Source organism: Aegilops tauschii, chromosome 2 (genome assembly GCF_002575655.3).
Source record: "Aegilops tauschii subsp. strangulata cultivar AL8/78 chromosome 2, Aet v6.0, whole genome shotgun sequence".
In the NCBI taxonomy this organism is placed as follows: Eukaryota; Viridiplantae; Streptophyta; class Magnoliopsida; order Poales; family Poaceae; genus Aegilops; species Aegilops tauschii.
In genome coordinates, this window is record NC_053036.3 from 544390028 (window position 1) to 544410912 (window position 20885).

The following is a 20885-nucleotide window of genomic DNA, read 5'->3' on the forward strand; positions in this document are numbered from 1 at the left end:
CTTTGAGCCAACCCTATGTATGGCATGCATCTTGAGCAACTGTTATGATACAAAAAAGCAACACCAGTACAAAAATAGGGCAACTCTAGTGGGAAACAAAATGCAGGACCATTGCGCATTTTTGCAGGTGCATTGCAACACCAAAACATAATTTCTCTATATTGTATGCATTGAAACATGTTTGGCTTTCTTTCCTATCCTAGTATAAGGTGCTTAGGGTTCATGAGCGACCCTGATCAGGAAACAAACCTGACAACTCGAACAGTTAACTGAAGCAACTATATTCATTTTTGAAGCAACTCTGGTAAAAAAAGAGTTGTGCAAGCGTAGCTGTTCAGAAATTCTAGGGTTGCCTCTACCAGATGTGAGAACATGGCAACTCTAGTACTAAAACACATGCAACTTCCCTGTGCATTAAAGCATGAACTATCAAGAACATAAAAACTCATGTTATAAGCAAAGGTAGAAAGTATTAACTTGCATGTGTTAACACACAACTTTTGCCATATCAGTATGGTTCTCGCTAAAAAAGACACAAACGACAAACGCACAAAACAAAGGACACGTCATAAACAGATTCGGACAATCCCACACTAAGATACTTTGCTCCATATGGTCTCACTAAAAAAATAAAAAAGACATAAACTACACCAAATGATAGGCCTGCTGCTCCTGGTAAGCTCTCCGTCAGATATGCACATTGTTTCCCATCATCAAAAAGTTGTAATCTGCTGCTGAAAAAAGGCACAAATGAATCAGTGCATGTCATGTAAAAACAAATCTTTGCTGCTGTATATGTGTGTCATACTGGTAGAAACATAAAACGTATAAGAAAAAAGAAGAAACAAGAAACTTTCGAGAAAAAAGAAGATAGGAATTGCCTCTGTTTAACTTTATAGTTGCCCAAACAAGTGTTTATAGTTGCTCCTTTATATTCTACAACTAGTTTGTTCAAAAACGTCATGCATGCTTTTGTGGTGGGCTAACACACAGTTTGTTGCAGCTTGATTGTTCATGATGATTGATCTGAATGAACCACCGCTTGACGTAGAGTCCATCAACATTTCAGTCGAGTTGGGTGCACCCTTCTTGCATGCAGGGGATGAGCAGGAGCATCAACATTTGGAGGAGGAGGTTGGTGAGTCTCCTGACCCCAACGTTGGCTCTAACACTATTCATGTTCTGGACAATCGTGTTGCCGCTCCCCCACCTATGGTTGCTTCTGCTAATGCTTTAGTTCATGAGGCACATGAGTTGGAAGACGAAGAAGCTGGATCACAGCCACAACAACCTTATGTTGGCATGCGCTTCGACACATTAGAGGATGCGAGAGAACACTACAATCGCTACGCTTTGATGGAGGGCTTTTCAATCAAGTCAAATACGTCTTACAGGTCGGCCTACACAGGCGTGCTGGAAAAACAGCAATTCTGCTGTAACAAGTTACGCAAACCAGTAGAGAGGGTTGGGATCCCGGATGTTCCCTCGTCAAGCAAAAACACTACATGCCCGAGTTCACCTGAACAAGATGTTGAAGAGGAAACAAGAAACTGTGAAGCAAACAGAATGCCGTGCTAAGATGGTGGTGAAGCTTAAAGATGACAGATGGGAGGTTATCACTTTTATTGCAGATCACAACCATCCACCGATTGAGAAGCCATCGCTTTCGAAATACCCCCGTTCTCATCAAGGAATCCCGCCGGAACAGAAAAAATTTCTGACTCACCTAAACGACTGCAACTTGACAGCAGATACAACTCACATTGGATTAAATATTTTTACCACAGAATTGTTACTTATTCCTGCATCAAGTACTTTGACCTGAGCCAACTATGTTCATTTTTTGTGCAACTCTGGTAATTAAAAAAATCATGACCCAAAACAGAAAACCTTGGTGTTGCCTATTCCTACCTCAACTACTTGGATTTCTTTCCTATCCTAGTATAAGCTGCTTAGGATTCATGGGCAACCCTGATCAGGGAGAAAAACCGGCAACTTGAACAGTAAACTGAGGCAACTATGTTCATTTTCCGTGCAACTCTGATAAATAAATAAAAGACATCACCCAGCAGAAAAAAAAACTTGGTGGGATACAGGCTTGGTTCTTGTTCTACTTATGCATAATTGTTACTTTATGTTCTCTATAAAAACATGTTGCTCACTGCATTGTGGTTAGTTAGTCCAGGAAAACACAAGTTTCTGTTTTTTTATGGAAGGAAAGATGATGACGTTAATGTCATCATAATACGGCTCGGAGTTGATTGTTCCGTACACAGCAAAAGCCATCCATAACCACTGTTCGAAGGTCAACGCCCCAACTAAAGACATTGACATTGAAGAAACACTAAACTAGTTTTGCAAGGTGATGGAAAACGACCCAGGATTCTTCTTTAAATGCAAGACAGATGCGGAAGGCAGGACAGAAAACTTGTTTTGGGTGGATGGTGCACCACGGAAAGCATACGCGGAGGCTTATCATGATTGCGTGTCATTTGATGCAACTTATCTCACAAACATGTACAATATGCCGTTTGCCCCCTTCATTGGCATCAGCAGACATGGGCAGTCAATTATGCTTGGGTGTGGATTTGTCCGGCAGGAACTAGCCTCAAGTTATGACTGGTTGTTTGATGCTTTCCTAGAAGCAATGGATGGTTTGGCTCCGGACAACATCATCACAGACCAAGATGTTGCTATGGCACAATCTATCAAGAGGAAGTTCTCGGCAACGATTCACCGTTGCTGCAGTTGGCATATAATGAAGAAAGCACAAGAGAAGCTTGGCCTGTTGGCTAGGAACCCGGATTTGGTAAAAGACTTCAATGAATGCATTGACTTTAGTTTCACCCCGGCTGAGTTTGAAAGGAAATGGGCTGCACTTCAATTGAAATACGAAGGTCTTATGCATGGTCACTCTGAGAAACTCTATGAAGACCGGGCTACATGGGTGCCGTGTTACTTCAAATTCAGGTTCTTCCCTTCCCTTCAGTCAACGCAACGCAGCGAAGGGTTCAATGCTGTGTTGAAGCGCTATGTGAACCCACACAAGTCAATTCTCAACTTCGTCAAGCAATATGAGAAGATTCAGGTACACATACTCGTGAGGGAGGGCGGGAACTACTACCGGACAGAGCATCTAGAAGCACAAAGATGGTCGCGTTTCCCCATTGAGAGGCATGCCTACAAAGCATACACTAGGGACATCTATGTGAAATTTAGAACCGAGTTTCAGATGATTGGCCAGTACGATGTGCGTCCCGCTGGAATCAACTTCTATTACCTTGAGCCCAATACAGAAGAAGTTCTAGGGTATGGCTGAAGGAAGTACCGAGTCACAGTGAGACCAGAGACAGCAATCTATGATTGCGAATGTTGCAAGTGGCATAGGTACGGCATGCTTTGTTGCCATGTCTTGAAAATCTTCACACACCTTGGCGGTAATGAGATACCTGAACACTACATCAAGCACCGCTGGATGCAAGATGCAGTGCCAAGTGCACCACCGCCAACTAATGAGGGCCCTCCACAGGACTTGCCCGCTGAGTCAGAGAACCAAGTTCGGCAAGTGACTCTGACAATGGATTTTGCAAAGCTAGCCAAGAAGGCAATGACTAGTGATGAGGCAGCCGCTGCAGTTAGGAGGCACATGAAAGCAGCAGAGGTTACTAAGCTGAATAAACTGAGGAATACGAGGCTAAAGGCAGCCCGAGAAGCGGCTCGTGCTAGGGAAGCATCAAACCCTAATGCCCCAAGTGCTTCAAACCAACCTCCTGCCCCCCTGCTCCTATGGATCCAACTCGTTCAGTCACAAAAGGGCGCAGCCGCAGCAGGCGCTTCAAATCAACCCTGGAACTATACCCTAAGAATAAGAACAAGTGCAACATTTGTTAATCAATCGATCACACTGCTGCGACATGCCTAGGGAAGCTGATGTGATCGTTACCACATGAAGATAATGACCCCATGGGCTTGCAAAACTAGCTGAAGTAAGAAAAAAAAGCAACAGTGTCCTGGTAGATGAAGCAATTGTGGTCTGGTTTCTGAGAAAATGTAGAAGGGAAATCAAGCAACTGTCAGTTTAAAAAAAAAGCAACTATGAAATGATTTGCATGGACTTGTTTTAATTTATGTGTTTTCCTAGCTTTAAATTCACAAATTGGAGACTGTGTGGAGGTAGATGCTTGACATTTGTGCTTATATTCCTTACTCGTAAACTTGCAAATCCTATGGACGCTTGTGATTTATGCAAACTTGTTATAGGTGGTTTGGGACAAACTTTTGTGAGTTTTCTAATGGAACACATTAGTATTCGCATTTGATATTCTCTAATGGAACACGTTGATCAGGAAAAAAATTTACCTAGTTATTTGTTCACTTGTTGGCCGGTTTGAGGATCTCCTGCCTTGGAATCTTGTTCAGGTCACACTTCAGCATGGAGATGGTCATCTTCTTCTTGATGTTTGGTATGTCGCTTTCTTCGTAGTTCGGGAGCCACGTCCCGTTCCACAATAACGCGTTCATCCATGCGAATATGCTACAGTCACCGCTACAAAAAAACAAATGTCAAGAAAGCACTTGCAAAAAAGGCAAACACTACGTCTTATAACAACGATATGTATGTATGTGGGTTAGTCCTTACGATACAGTCTGCTTTGGTGCATCGATATCCACAAGCGAGAACTTGTCCATTGTCTTTGCTTGTTTTGGATAGTATTTGTCCCACAACACATGAACTGCAGCTACAATAGCCCTTGCAACATCATCCAGCCTCTTGCTTTTCTTTAACATCCTCCATGAGTCAAACACTTCGAACCTTTTGTCCCTCAGATTGATGTTGAGTAGCCAGTAGTGGTGTGTACCATTGGCGTTCTCTGGGTCTAAATTTTCAAGCACAGGAATCATAACCTTCAAAAAAAAACCATGTCAGCATAACAAAGGACATCAACACCTGATATGTTTTTGGGTAACTCTATATGTTTTTAGGAGCAACATCTGATATGATTTTTAGGCAACTCTCTAGAATTTTAGGCAACTTCTGGCATAACTCTCAAAACACTAGAAAAAATCAAAAAACTTCTGACATGTGTATGAAGCTTCTACAATGGCTTATCAGGCAACTTTGTGGGTTTTTATGAGCAACTTACCATGTGATTTCAAGCAACTCCTATGATTTCCTGATATCAGCTTCTAAAAAAAATCTAAGAAAAAACAGAAATAACACCAACTTTCAGATGTGGTTTCAGGAAACCCTGAGTTGGTAGGGGCAACTTTACTTGAGTAAGTGCGATAGATATGTAAAAACCAAAAATAAATAAAAAACTGACTTCTGAACAACAAAACACAGGCAATGCTCTTGGTTTTCAAACTGTGCAGAAAAAAATGTCACTATAACCATGCACTTTTTAGGCAACAATGCAAACTAAAACAGGCAACATATATGTAAAGAAAAGCCAACTGACAGATACTGCTCACCCATATCTTGAGGGGGCTATTATAGTAGGTACACAGCAGGGGTGGTTGTGTACATGCACAGCAGGAGGGGTTGGTACATCCACCTAAGTGTAAGTGCATCTACTGCCACCCCTAGTTGGTTTTGGAGTATTGACGACAAACCTGGTTGAGGGACTAATGTGTTTGTGAGAATTGCAGGATAACACAGGTAGTAGTCCCTCATTGATTCGGTTTACCTACCGGAGATGACCCCTAAAAACGTATGAAGACAATGGTGGTATGTGAAGATATTCACATTGAAGACTATGACAAGAGAAGACATCGCGTGAAGACTACGGAGCGCGAAGACTTAGTTGTTTCGTTGTTTCCTTTTCTTCTTTGTTGAGTCACAGGAACCACCGTACTGTTAAGTGGGGTCCCAGTGACAAAGTCAGAGTGACTGAAGTGATGCTCAACCAAATCCTATGTCTTCGAGCGAAGACAATGAGAGCAAATCTTATCCAGAGCTGGATGAGTCAGCTTTACTTGTAGCCCAAGTCAAGCTGCCGCGTGTGTTTGAAATTTGACCATTGGAACACGTGTCAGTTCCTTAGTGACCCAGGGTCATTTCGGACAAATCAGGTCGGGTTGCCTAGTGGCTATAAATAGCCCACCCCCTACACCATAAATTGGTGGCTGCTTAGAGTTAGTACACGGCTTTTGTCGTTTGAGAGCAACCCACCTCCGAAGCTTTTGAGAGAGAGAAATCCTTGCGAGGACAAAGCCCAAACACCCAGAGCAAAAGAGTTGTAGGCATCACTGAAGTCTTTCTGTCCGCATGACCTGAAGACTTGTTACACTTGAGGACTGTGAATCCTCCAGCCGGTTAGGCGTCGCGTTCTGAGCATCCAAGAGTCATTGTGGATCACCGGTGAACGAAGTCTGTGAAGGTTTGGAAGTCTACCTTGAAGACTTACCAGAGTGATTGGGTGAGGACTGGGTGTCCTTAGCTCAAGGGGAATAAGGTGAAGACACGGTCTTCTGAGTTAAATCTCAGCCTCCCTAACCAGACATACAGTTGTCACAGCAACTGGAACTGGTCCAACAAATCATTGTCCTCATCAAGAGACTGGTTCTATCCTCTCTCTCTCTTTATTTATAGTTTGTCTTCGTGAAGTCATTGCCTGCTTGTGTTACCTGTTTGACTTCACTGTGTGACTTCTATTGTTGTTTGGCTTCACACTATCTTCCATCCTGATCTTTACTACCTAGCTGCTATTAGTCTTCATGCTTTCACTTCATTGAATACTTAACTATGGCCTGCCTAGTGTAGTCTACCTTCCGCTGCATGTCAATAGGTTCATTTCTATCGTTTGTCTTTGAAACTCCCATGTTTTGAAGACTTACATAAAAATCGCCTATTCACCCCCCTCAAGTCGATAACTAGCACTTTCAATTGGTATCAGAGCAAGGTACTCCCTTGTTCTGTGTGATTCGGTTTAACCACCTGGAGTTTTAGCTATGTCGATTGCAGGGATAATCAAAGTCTCCGCTGCGTGCCCCGTCTTTGATGGAACATAATATCCCTACTGGAAGAATAAGATGCACATGCATCTTGAAGCCATTGATGTCGACCTCTGGTATGTCGTCAAGAATGGTGTTCCCAAGACTGGTGAAGGTGTCACCCCTGCTGATGTCAAGAAGTTCATTCAACTAGATTCTACTGCCAAGAACATCATCTGTGGTCATCTGACCAAAGGACAGTATGGCCGTGTGAGTGCTCTGGAAACGTCGAAGCTAGTCTGGGACTGGCTCTCCAAGGTCAACGAAGGCATCTCAACCCAGAGAGATCAAAGGATCAGTGTTCTTCGCAACCTCTTCAACCGTTTCAAGAGAAACGACAATGAGAATGTCCAGCTCATGTTTGATCGCCTCACTGACATCACAAATGAGCTTCGTGCTCTCGGCACCACTGAGATCACCAAGCATGAAATCGTCAAGACACTCCTGAGATCACTTGACAGCTCGTTCGACACCCTTGCCCTAATGATACAAGAACGCCCTGACTTCAATACACTCGATCTGTCTGACATACTTGAGAGGCTCAACACACATGAGTTCCAGCTATCTGAGAAAAGAGATATCTATGGTCCAAACTATGGCCGAACTTGCGCTTTGAAGGCAAAAGCTGTTTCCTCATTTGAAGAAGAATCTGACTGCAGTTCTGGTGATCCTGAAGACATTGGAAAGGAGCTTGCTATGCTTGTGAAGAAGTTCCAGAAGTTCACTAAGAAGAAGGGCTTCAGAAAGTCTTCACGATCCAGCTCAAGAAATGATGAAGCTTCCACTCATGATTACAAGAAGAGAACATGTCACAAGTGCAAGAAACCTGGACACTACATCTCTGAGTGTCCACAGTGGGACAATGAGAACAAGAAGAAGAAGAAGAAGAGCAAGGAATATGATTCTGATGACAAGAAGAAGAAAAAATCCTCAAAGTCTTTGTCCAAGTCTTCATCACATAACAAGAGCTCATCTGGCAAGGCTCGTGCTTTTGTTGGCAAGGAGATGGATTCAGAGGAGGAGTCTGCTTCTGAGGAGGCTGAGGTGGAGTCTGAGGAGGAGTCTGACACTGGCGTTGCAAGTCTGGCTCTAGCTACAGCTTACGTTGCGAAGTCCATCTTCAACACTGAAGACAATGGCCCCGTCACCAACGCTGATGCTAATGACAAGGACGACTCTGCCCCCACCTACTCCTTCATGGCACGTGGTGCCAAGGTAAAATCATGCGATGCTTACTTTCAAACATGAAGTGAAGATGACTCTGATTGTGAATCCAAACCCAGCTACAAAACACTTGCTAAAATTGCATCTAAACAACAGAAAGCTATGGAACATACTCAAAAACTGCTAGACAAAAGTGATGACCTGTTGGACGCGGAAATGACCCGATCTCAGTCCTTAATTGAAGACATAAAAAATCTTCATGCTAAGTACCAGGAACTTGAAAGTCGTCATGAAACGCTCTCAACGACTCATGAAAAGCTTTCCTATGATTATCTTCAAACGAAGCAAGAACTTGAGAAATTGAGAGCGGCTCATGAAGATCTTCAAAAGGAGAATGAGTCACTTCGCGCTCAACAGATCAGTCCCGCTCAGGAAGGATTTGAACCACCATGTCTAAAATGCCTTGAGTGTGATAACGCTACTTCTGTTGCCGAATGTTCTACTGCTGCTACTGTTGCAATATCTTCAACTATTGATGTGGTAACTAACCCCTCTCCTGAGGATACCACTACTATTGCTGATGAAAATGCTAGGTTGAAGACATTGCTTGAAACAGGGATGTACAAAAGTCTCAAAGGGCATCAGACACTGTGCGATGTCCTCAAAAAGCAGATTCTGAACCGAAACCCTAGGAAAGAGGGTGTTGGGTTCGAGAGGAAAATGAATGTTGATGGTTCCTACTGGAAGCCTGAGCAGTACCCCAAAACCACATGGGTAGCTGCAAAGGGACCTTCAGTGGATCCATCCACTTTATCTGGCTTCACTTGTGCTAACCCAGTTATCATTGATGAATCCTTTGATGCAAACTATAAACTGTTTAAGAATCAGAATGGTGAAGTGTTCGCCAGGTATATTGGTACTAACTGCAGGAATGGGCCACCTATGAAGAAGATCTGGGTTCCCAAAAGTTGTCTTGAGAATGTCATCGTGATACCGCCTGGGAAGAAGACAAATCCCAGACCAAAAGCTTCATATGGTCCAAAGGCTTCATACCGATACAGGACTCAACTGAGTCACCCTAACGCCAATGTTTTGCAGGGAAATCATACTTAAAACTTATGAATATGAGCGTGTTTCTTCAAACCGCTATGTTCATAAGACCAAGAACTTTTCTGCTTATTCATATGAGTATTATTCTCCTCCTGCAAGGATATTTGCTAGGGCTCCAAAGCCGTAGTTCTCAGATGCTGCACTTAGACTCATTGCTTCTAAGCCACCCCTGAAGATGTGGGTGGTTAAGAAGAATTAACTTTCCTTTGCAGGGAAAGGTCTCCAGCCGGAAATCAAAGGCGTCCGATGCTATTGCTGGGGACCTAAAACATCTTGTAGGGCGCAAGATAAAATGCCCAAATGGTTTCACTATGTATTTTGTTCCTGAATCACTTGCCAAACATCCTATAAGTCGCAACCTTGATCTGAGCTTTGATAATCCTCTTGTCCGTAAAATTTTTATGCTTCACAATACTCTTGGTGAAGCCTATCCCCCTAACTGTACTGTAGGGTATGACACCAAAGTCTTCAGAATGGATTATGGACAGCGGATGCACTAATCATATGACTAGTGATCGAAGTCTTCTCATGGACTCAACCTTACGTCCATCTGACAAGAGTCACATCACATTTGCTGACACTGGTAAAAGCAAGGTATTGGGTCTAGGTAGAGTTGCAATCTCAAAGGATCAGCACATGGATAAAGTGATGCTTGTTGAATTCCTTGGTTTCAACTTAATGTCTGTCTCAATGCTTTGTGATTTGAACATGATTGTGATATTTGGAAAATATCGTTGGCTTGTACTAATGGAATCTGACAAGTCTTTAGTCTTGGAAGGGTATCGGAAAGATGATTTGTACATGGTAGATTTCTCAGCAGGACCACAGCTTGCCGTATGTCTTCTAGCAAAAGCTTTAGAGTGCTGGCTCTGGCATCGGAGGCTAGGGCATGCTGGGATGAGGAACTTGCATACGCTTGCAAAGAAGAAACACGTCATAGGCATCGAGGGCGTCAAGTTCAAGAAGGATCACTTATGCGGTGCCTACGAAGCTGGAAAGATGACAAGTGCCAAGCATCCCTCGAAGACAATCATGACAACATCTCAACCCTTCGAGCTGCTACACATGGACTTATTTGGCCCTACTCACTACTCTACTCTCACTACTACTGCTTGTCTCTATGGTTTCGTCATTGTTGTTGATTATTCAAGATATACTTGGGTGGACATAATCCTCTACAAGACTGAAGTGCAGGATGTATTCAGACGCTTCGCCAACCGTGCCATGAACAACTATGGCGTCAAGATCAAGCATATCAGAAGTGACAATGGCACAGAGTTCAAGAACACCGGCCACGACCTTTACTTGGATACATTGGGAATCACTCATGAGTTCTCAGCTCTGTACACACCTCAGCAAAATGGCATCATGGAGCGCAAGAACAGAACACTCATTGAGATAGCTCGGACGATGCTTGATGAATACAAGACTGCAAGAAAGTCCTGGCCTGAAGCTATTGATACTGCATGCCATGTCATCACCCATGTTTATCTTCACAAGCTTCTTAAGAAGACATCCTATGAGCTCCTAACTGGTAAAAAGCCAAATGTAAGTTACTTCAGAGTATTTAGTGCTAGGTGTTGGATCAAGGATCCACATCACACATCAAAATTTGCACTGAAAGCACATGAAGGTTTTATTCTTGGTTACGGAAAGGATTCGCACTCCTACAGAGTCTTCAACCTCTTTCACTATAAAGTGGTTGAAACTGTAGATGTGCGGTTCGATGAAACTAACGGCTCGCAAAGAGAGCACCTGCCAAATGTGATAGGTGAAGTTCCACCTAGTGAATCCATCAAGCTTATGGGAACTGGAGAAATCATACCGTCTGAAGCACAGCCTGAAGAGGACTTATCATTTCTGCACCTAATCAACCTGAAGACAATCCTCCTAACGATGACAATGATCAGCAAGAGCAAAATCTTTGTCCAGTTCATCCTCGTGTTGCAAATGAAGTACAGATTGAGAAGATAATTGATAGCATCAATGCGCCTGGTCCACTCACTCGTTCAAGAGCAACACAGCTAGCAAATTTCTGTGGGCACTTTGCATTTGTCTCAATATCAGAACCCAAGAAAGTTGCTGAAGCCTTCATGGAACCTGAATGGATTCAAGCTACGCAAGAAGAGCTTCAACAGTTCAAGCTGAACAATGTGTGGGAACTTGTCAAGCGTCCTGACCCTCGCAAGCACAACATAATAGGCACAAAATGGATATATCGCAACAAGCAAGATGAGCATGGTCAAGTTGTCAGAAACAAGGCTCGTCTCGTTGCTCAAGGATACACTCAAGTTGAAGGGATTGACTTCGATGAAACATTTGCTCCCGTGGCTAGGCTTGAAGCCATTCGCATATTGCTAGCCTACGCAAATCATCACAACATCCTTCTATATCAAATGGATGTGAAGAGTGCATTTCTCAATGGCAAGATTGAAGAAGAAGTGTATGTTGCCCAACCTCCTGGCTTTGAAGATCCAAAACATCCTAATATGGTATACAAGCTTAGCAAGGCACTGTATGACCTCAAACAAGCCCCTCGCGCTTGGTATGACACGCTCAAAGACTTCCTGAAGAGCAAAGGCTTCAAACCTGGTTCCCAGGATCCCACACTCTTCACAAAGACATATGATGGTGAACTGTTTGTGTGCCAAATATATGTGGATGACATTATCTTCGGCTGCACCAACCAGAAATACAGTGATGAGTTTGGACACATGATGCAAGAGCAATATTAGATGTCCATGATGGGTGAGCTGAAGTTCTTCCTTGGTCTTCAAATTCATCAGCAAAGCAATGGCATCTTCATATCTCAAGGGAAATATCTCAAAGATTGCCTGAAGAAGTTTGGAATGCAAGACTGCAAAGGTTACACGACGCCAATGCCAACCAAGAGTCATCTGGGTCTTGACGCCAATGGTAAAGAGTTCGATCAAAAGGTATACCGCTCCATGATTGGTTCTTTACTTTATTTATGTGCATCTAGGTCAGATATCATGCTTAGTGTTTGTGTGCTCGATTCCAAGCGGCACCAAAGGAATCGCATCACTTAGCTGTGAAGCGAATTCTTCGATATTTGGCTTACACCCCAACATTAGGATTATGGTATCCAAAGGGCTCAGAGTTTGATCTAGTTGGATTCTCGGATGCTGATTATGCTGGTGACAAGGTGGTTCGCAAGTCTACATCAGGCACATGTCACTTTCTGGGACGATCACTTGTCTGTTGGTCTTCAAAGAAGCAGAACTGTGTATCACTCTCCACTGTTGAATCTCAATACATTGCTGCTCGATCTTGCTGCGCTCAGCTTCTATGGATGAAGCAAACACTCAAGGACTATGTCATCCATCTGAAGCAAGTACCACTCTACTGTGATAATGAAAGCGCCATCAAGATTGCCAACAACCCAGTTCAGCACTCGAAGACAAAGCACATTGAAATTCGTCATCACTTTCTTAGAGATCATGTTATGACGGAAGATATTGATATCATTCACGTCAACACTGAAGAGCAATTGGCAGATATCTTCACAAAGCCCTTGGATGAGAAAAGGTTTTGCAAGTTACGGTGTGAGCTAAATATCTTGGAATCCTCGAATGTCCTATGATCAGGCACACATCCTAACACTTATGCATGTTGATGACTTAGATGTGCAACACACAAAGTAATGTATATCTTCAATCAATGAAGACTTACACTCTGAGTGTGAATACATTAATGCAGAATTTGACTTCGGAGCGCCACGATAATTGTGCGTCGTGTCTGGGTCTAATACTTCCTATACGGTGGGTAACGCCACCACCAAACTTTTGTTTGAAGTGTTTTCTATTGGCGTTACTTCTGCAAAGTCTTCGCACTTGGTTTGTCTTCAATATTGACATGACTTCATGTTTATCTTCACAATGTTGATTTGGTCTTATTCTGATATATACATATATTAGTGTTGTATCCTCTACAGCATTCACTTATAGCTATGTCTTCTCGTTTGAAACTTTTGAACTAAGTGAATGTGATCGGACCCTAACCTCTCTATGCTTCCTTCTCAAATCTATCTATCCAAATCATATGCATTCTATTGAAACCGTTGTATGTCTTCTCTGCGTCCTTGTTAGCAGAAGATACAGAAACAAACATTAAATCTGTTTTAAATGCTCAATCCTTATTGCCTGAAACCCGGAGAAGCCGAAACGACCACCCGACAGTTCAGGCATGCACGAGAACATGGAACAACTCCCAATGTGTTGCATGTTCGCCACATGTCCCTCAGATGTGAACCGCCAGGGGGCACCTGCGTAATTGCGCTGTGCCGTCCCTCTCCTTATAAATACACATCACATCGCGGTCAAAATACTTCTTCCACCTCTCCACCTCAGACAAACCCTAGCGCCACCGCTAGCTCTAGACGACGCCGACGATGAAGCGCTTAGCTGCCGCGACCTCACCGACGACGTCCTCACGCCGGCCGCGGACATCGTCTTCTCCGCGCCGCTGTAGGTGTCCTCCGTCGCCAAGTTAGGGCACGGAAGATCGAACTGCTCCGCCTCATCTTCTACTCCGTCTAGCAGTTCATCGTGTGGTAAATTAAAACTCTCTTTTTACTGTCTTTTTGATCCGATGGATTCATCTTTCCTTACCAAAAGTAGTTTCTGCCTCCACAAGTTGGATCTATCCCGTTCTACATCTCATAATATGCCTAGTATATTCACTTATGCCTCATACGTAGTTAGATTCCTCACTTGTACCTATTCTTGGATTCGTACAAATCTGGAACCAACTCTCAACATATAAGTGAATGTCTTCGCGCTATGAGGTCAATGTCTTCTAAACTGATTTATCTTCAAAATCTTCTGAGAATGCATATGACCTCTTCCCCTTCCCTCGCATCTCTAATGCTGTCACAGGTACATGTCCGTGGGAGAATCCCTTGGTTCTCATAGCCTGCATTCATTTGCAGAATTATTACAGCATCATATCAATTCTCCCGAAGCTAGTTCTTGTCTTACCAGCAGACGGAAGACTTTGACAGCTTTGAAGCCATTCAGTCTGAACTACATGGCCACAGAAAAATCAGCAAGGAAGGGAGGCAGACAGCGCCTCGGGGGCACATCAATGGATCTGCCCGAAGATCTCTATGAGCTATACAAAACTGATCCTGAAGAGAGCTATGGCCAATGCAAAACTCGAATCCAATGGATTCGAAGATATTGGGCCGAGCAATGGTTCAAGTACAGATTCGTCACCAAGGAATACGCTGAAAAGAATGCCATCAAGCGTCCTTGGGGAGATATTCTCTACAAAAATCTTCAACCCAAGACCAGATCTGAAGCTATTGCCCAGGGTTTCTACCCTTGCATGGTCCGTGGACCACAGCCTGCTGATGCCGACCCATCCTCTTTGCCATGGTGCCATGAAGACAATCTGTTCAAGCGCAACTACCAGTTTGCCAAGAACTCGGCCAAAGAGAACAAGAAGAGTCTCGGATGCGATTTCAACCCAGGGCCTTCTGCTCCACGGGCTGATGGTACAAGAGATGCCAATCCAAATGTCATCGGCCCCTTTGATAACTTTGATGGTCTCCTCTCCTACATCGCTGCTCAGAGGGCCACGGTGGATCAGTCTGGAGATGAAGCTGATTCTGATGAGGCTCCTGCTCCACCAAAGCCTCAAAAGCAGAAGAAACTCAAGGCTTCAAAAGCCCTCCTATGCACCAAGAGCTTCGCGAGTGAAGCCTCTGGCCACTGCTCCTCCTGCACCTAGTGTGCATTCTGAAGATCTCTCTCGCATCTCCAAGACAGAGAAGAAGAAGAAACCCATACAAACTACTGGTCAAGCACTGTGCCCAGCTGCTGTTTTGAGGAATGAGAATGAAGCCATTGATCTTTCTAGTGACGACGATCTTGGCGATGATGCTCTTGAGCTGCTGATAAAGAGCAAACAAGAGGTGGAAATCTTCAACGATCTTCCCCTGTTTGATGTGGACATTCTGAACAAGTTCATTGATGAATGGTTTGATAGCCCAAACCTCAGCTTTGATGATCTTCAGCTTCCTGTTGGCCTCAGCGTTTCATTCCATGGAGCCATTGCTCCTAAGCTGGCTCTAGCTGAGAAAATTGTTGAACTGAAGCACAAAATCGACTATGAGAAGGCTCAGTTCAAGAAGCATATGGCTGAGCTCAGTGTGACTGATGTTCAGAATTTCAAGCAAATGATGCATGAGCTCAAGGAGGCTTTTCACAAGAAACGTGACGAAGCTAAAGGTTCTCGAGAGCGCATGAAACTCCTGGCTGCCAAATGTGTTCAAGCTTACAATGAAGCAGAGAAGCGCAAGGCACTTGGGCGTCCTGGCATCTACCCCAAGATGGCTGCCAAGATGAAGAAGAAGCCTGCTGTGGACCAAGCTGAAGCATCCAGGCGGGAGGAACCTCGCATTGTCTTCCCCGCCAGTATGACAGGCGTGAAGCCAAAGGTCCCCATAGTGGCTTCAGATTTCAAGAAAACCAGGACAGCTGAAGCTGAAGCCAGAAAGCGCAAGTCCAAGAACACCACTGATGAAGCTCCACCAACCAAGAAGAGAAAAACGAAGAAGAAAGATCGGGCTGCTCCCACAGAGCCCCTTGTTGTCGAGCCAATTTCTGTTGCTCGTCCTGCGTCTGCACACCAAGAGCGTCGGTTGATAGTTCATGAGCCTGCTACCACAGAGGCTCCTGAAACTGAAGAGATTCCAGCTGTTGACCCCACCGCAGCTGAAGACATTGGTCACCAAGACAATGTAGAAGATGATGAAGTCCTTCCTCAGATCGAGCACAACGTGGTATCATCGCCTGTTCTCACGACCAGCGAACTCATCGGCATTGGTCGTCCTTTGACGCCAATCGCTCAGGATGATTCATGGGCTGATCACCCTCAAGACTCCCCCCCCCCCCCCCCCCGTGAAGAAGAAACACCAACCACTCCCCCAACTCAAGTCACCACTCCAGTACTTGAAGATGAAGACTTGGTGGCCCAGACAACTCTATATCCACAAGTGTCGCTAGCGTTTCGCAGGCTTCGCAAAGGACCAAGGCCATAAGTCACACTTTTGAGTGTTCCAGAAGGAGAAGAGCACCACTCTGTATCACACCAAGTATTTCATGAAGCCTCTCCATCTGCAAACATCTCCGAGTCTGAAGCCAAAGTGGCTGAAGACATTCCGGCTGCATCAGCCGATGAACAAGAAGAGCCAAGAGTAGAAGAAGAACGTGTTGCTACACCCCCGTCCAACCCTGAAGTTGTTCTCGAGGAGAACGTGTCCGACCCTCCAGCTACTCAAGTGGAGGTTAATAATACTGAGGCGGCCACAAACAACTCAACTAAAGCCAATAACATTGTCATGGCCGAAGCTAATGTGGCGCCTGAAGCTAATGTGGTGCCAGAAGTGAATGCATCTGAAGCCAGTGCTGCACCTGATACAAATCTGCAGCCTGAAGTCAATGCCACTGCCACTGCTCATGTACCACCTCCAAGGCCAGACACCATCGAGCAAGCATTTGATCGTGGTCAGCTGGTTACTGTCAGATGGCCCATTCTGGTTCCTCCACCTGCTGCTGGTCCACAATTTGACTATCATGTCGAGCACAGGCCTCAGGTCGAGAAGCCTAAGCCAAGGTTGCCAAGGTTTCCAGGTACTGCAACTTCACTAGGGTCATCCAATGCAAATGGCCTCATTGCGCACAACACTTTCTTTGATAGTGCCAAGAACCCCTACTCCAAGCCAAGAATTTCATCTGATCGGTTCTGGAGCTATCAGCAGCGCAGTTTTATTCCTGTGTTCTCTATGATCAAGGGCGCATTTTTCCACATATGCGCCTAGACTGTGAAGCTATTGCTGGACTGCCCTGCCTAGAAGAAGCTCTTGACTGTTTCCGTGATGCTGGTCTTCTAAACTTTGTGTCTGATAAAGAGCATTGGAATGAAGAGCTTCTGCTACAATTCTATGCTACCCTCCACATTCGCAGCTTCAATAGGGATCCAAAGACATGGATCCTTGAGTGGATGACAGGCAATGTCCATCATGAAGCCAAAGCTCTGGATATCATTGAGCTTACAGGCCTGCCCACTCTAGGTGAACTCTTCGAGCCTGGTTGTCAGGTTCACCGCAATGCTTTGGAGAGCATCTTTCAGAAGCCAGAGCCCAACATGAGCCAAATGTTGAGCATGATGAAGCCTCTACCACGCGACGCTGAATACCCAAAGAATTATTTGTTGAAGACCTAGAGTATCTGCCCCGCACTATTTATCATATCATCATGCGAACTCTATGGCCTGTCAAAGGACATTCTTCTGTAGCGAAGCTTGAAGGAGCAATGAAGACATTGGTCTTTTATATCTTCAATGGAATCAACTTCAATGCTCAAGACTTCTTTATCAGGCAACTGGCTGCATCAGGCTCTGATCTCTTTGGTCTGAAATTCTACGCTCCATGGGTTATGCGGCTTATCAAGCTTCATTCAGCTGTCAACTATCAGCCTTCCGCTCGCAACCATCTGATATTTTTGCCAGAGGTTGATATGTCAGTTGAAGCCATATATCCAGAGCCTGCCAAGGAGCCTGTTTATCTTCACAATGCTGATCACCAAAGCTTCACACAGCCCATTTCAGGAGTTCAGGCCATCACTCGTGTTTATCCTTTGGCTGTCAATACACGCTTACCTCATCGTGCCCATACTAAAGCCACTGAAAGCATTATTTCTCAAAGGCCTCGGAAGCGATCTCGTGTTCTCAATGACCGAGAACTTCTCGTCGCCCTGCATCAGAAACAGGATAAGCATCACTACTAGCTGAAGCGGCAGCTGCAAAGCCTCTTGGTGGACGTCAATCGCATTCGCAACCTTGCCACCAAGAATGCATTTGTCACTCATGAAACCAGTCGGAGGTCATGGAAGAGTTTGACTTTGCTCAGTGCTGACGCTGATCTTCAAGACGATGGCTTCACTGAAAGATTCAAGTTTGACTTCACTCCTCCAAGGAATGCTGTCTTGCGTCGGACTCCCTCTCTTGAAGACTCTGACTATTCCTCCTCAGCTGCAATAGTGAATGCCAGAGTCATTGATGACCAAGATGATGCTACTTCACCACCTCCAACTTCGGCGCGTATCGACACTGCACCAAGTTCTTCTACACCACCAAACCTCAACGACGACCCTGCTGCTTCACCTACTCCTCATGGGAACGAGTAGCGACTCTATGTCTTCAAACCTTTTTGGTCCTTACTGACAAAAGGGGGAGAATCATATGATTTGATAGTCTTCAAGCGGGTCCATATGGGTGGTTGCTTTATATATTTTGCCAAGTGTTTACAACTCTCGCTTTTGATACATTTGGTTCTTTGAGTTGTAACACTTAAAATTGATGGTTGTCTGCTACTAGTTTGCTACTCTGTGATGCGATGATAAATTCCGCATGTGCGATGATAAATCCCGCACGAAGTCATATTGCAGACGTCCATTTTTCATTATGCATGTCATTATCTTTGTTATATCAAATCATGCATGATGAATTGTCTTCATAAGTTGAAGAGGATCTCCACAAGTACAACCTGCCATGTGCATTTGCATTCCAAAAGCAAATTACTTATATGCACATCTTCAGGGGGAGCCTTTTGCTACTTATGAATACAATATCTTAATCCTTTACAATTTCACATACTTTTATCCCCGTTGAAAACTTCAACCAGTTTGTCATCAATCACCAAAAAGGGGGAGATTGTAAGTGCATCTAGTGCCACCCCTTGTTGGTTTTGGAGTATTGACGACAAGCCTGGTTGAGGGACTATTGTGTTTGTGAGAATTGCAGGATAACACAGGTAGTAGTCCCTCATTGATTCGGTTTACCTACCGGAGATGACCCCTAAAAATGTATGAAGACATTGAAGACAATGGTGGTATGTGAAGATATTCACATTGAAGACTATGACAAGAGAAGACATCGCGTGAAGACTATGGAGCGCGAAGACTTAGTTGTTTCGTTGTTTCCTTTTCTTCTTTGTTGAGTCATAGGAACCACCGTACTGTTAAGTGGGGTGCCAGTGAACAAAGTCAGAATGACTGAAGTGATGCTCAACCAAATCCTATGTCTTCGAGCGAAGACAATGAGAGCAAATCTTATCCAGAGCTGGATGAGTCAGCTTTACTTGTAGCCCAAGTCAAGCTGCCGCATGTGTTTAAAATCTGACCGTTGGAACACGTGTCAGTTCCTTAGTGACCCAGGGTCATTTCGGACAAATCAGGTCGGGTTGCCTAGTGGCTATAAATAGCCCACCCCCTACACCATAAATTGGTGGCTGCTCAGAGTTAGTACACGGCTTTTGTCGTTTGAGAGCAACCCATCTCCGAAGCTTTTGAGAGAGAGAAATCCTTGCGAGGACAAAGCCCAAACACCCAGAGCCAAAGAGTGTTAGGCATCACTGAAGTCTTTCTGTCCGCGTGACCTGAAGACTTGTTACACTTGAGGCCTGTGAATCCTCTAGCCGGTTAGGCGTCGCGTTCTGAGCATCCAAGAGTCATTGTGGATCGCCGGTGAACGAAGTCTGTGAAGGTTTGGAAGTCTACCTTGAAGACTTACCAGAGTGATTGGGCGAGGACTGAGTGTCCTTAGCTCAAGGGGAATAAGGTGAAGACACGGTCTTTTGAGTTGAATCTCAGCCTCCCTAACCAGACGTACAGTTGTCACAACAACTGGAACCGGTCCAACAAATCATTGTCCTCATCAAGTGACTGGTTCTATCCTCTCTCTCTCTCTCTCTCTCTCTCTCTCTCTCTCTCTTTATTTACAGTTTGTCTTCGTGAAGTCATTGCCTGCTTGTATTACCTGTTTGACTTCACTGTGTGACTTCTATTGTTGTTTGGTTTCACACTATCTTCCATCCTGATCTTTACTACCTAGCTGCTATTAGTCTTTGTGCTTTCACTTCATTGAATACTTAACTATGGCCTGCCTAGTGTAGTCTACCTTCCGCTGCATGTCAATAGGTTCATTTCTATCTTTTGTCTTCGAAACTCCCATGTTTTGAAGACTTTCATAAAAATCGCCTATTCACCCCCCTCTAGTCGATAACTAGCACTTTCACTAAGGCCATCCTAATTATGTGTCACATGTCATAGAAATTTAGACAACAAACACACACACAATTATAGACAAACTAAAAAAATGTTTTTAAAAGGGAGACAACTAGTAAAACACATGGAGCATACCATGTCTTGCTCCTCCAAACGGTTTGATTCTTTGAACGTGTCATGCAGCTCCTTCACATCGAGATCGAGTCTTTGAAGCCAAGTCTATGAATAAATGTAGAATGAGATGATAAAGAAACAACTTCAGTGCCAAAAACAAAAAAAGGAAAAAACTGTGGGTTTTTATTTCTCTTACCGAAAACCTAACAGGCATGATTATTTTCTTGGACCCCACCTGTCTGTTGTACATGATTGCTTCAATCCCTAACTCAAAGACATGTGTCTTCATCCATCCCGCCTTCCTCATTGATTGAGCAAGCTCCTTGATTGTGCAAAAGTAACCACGATAGTTTATGATTTTGTGACAGCCTGGTTTTTGTCCTCTTCCATTTGTCTGATTTTTATTTGATTTGG

General features: G+C 44.2%; 1 protein-coding gene across 1 annotated transcript; it reads left to right on the forward strand.

Moving 5' to 3' along the window:
• Positions 1-2365: 2365 nt before the first annotated feature.
• LOC109750977 (protein FAR1-RELATED SEQUENCE 5-like) lies at positions 2366-3319 on the forward strand. Its single transcript, XM_020309895.1, has one exon. The coding sequence runs from the start codon at positions 2366-2368 to the stop codon at positions 3317-3319; it is 954 nt and encodes a 317-aa protein (XP_020165484.1).
• The last annotated feature ends 17566 nt before the right edge of the window (positions 3320-20885 follow it).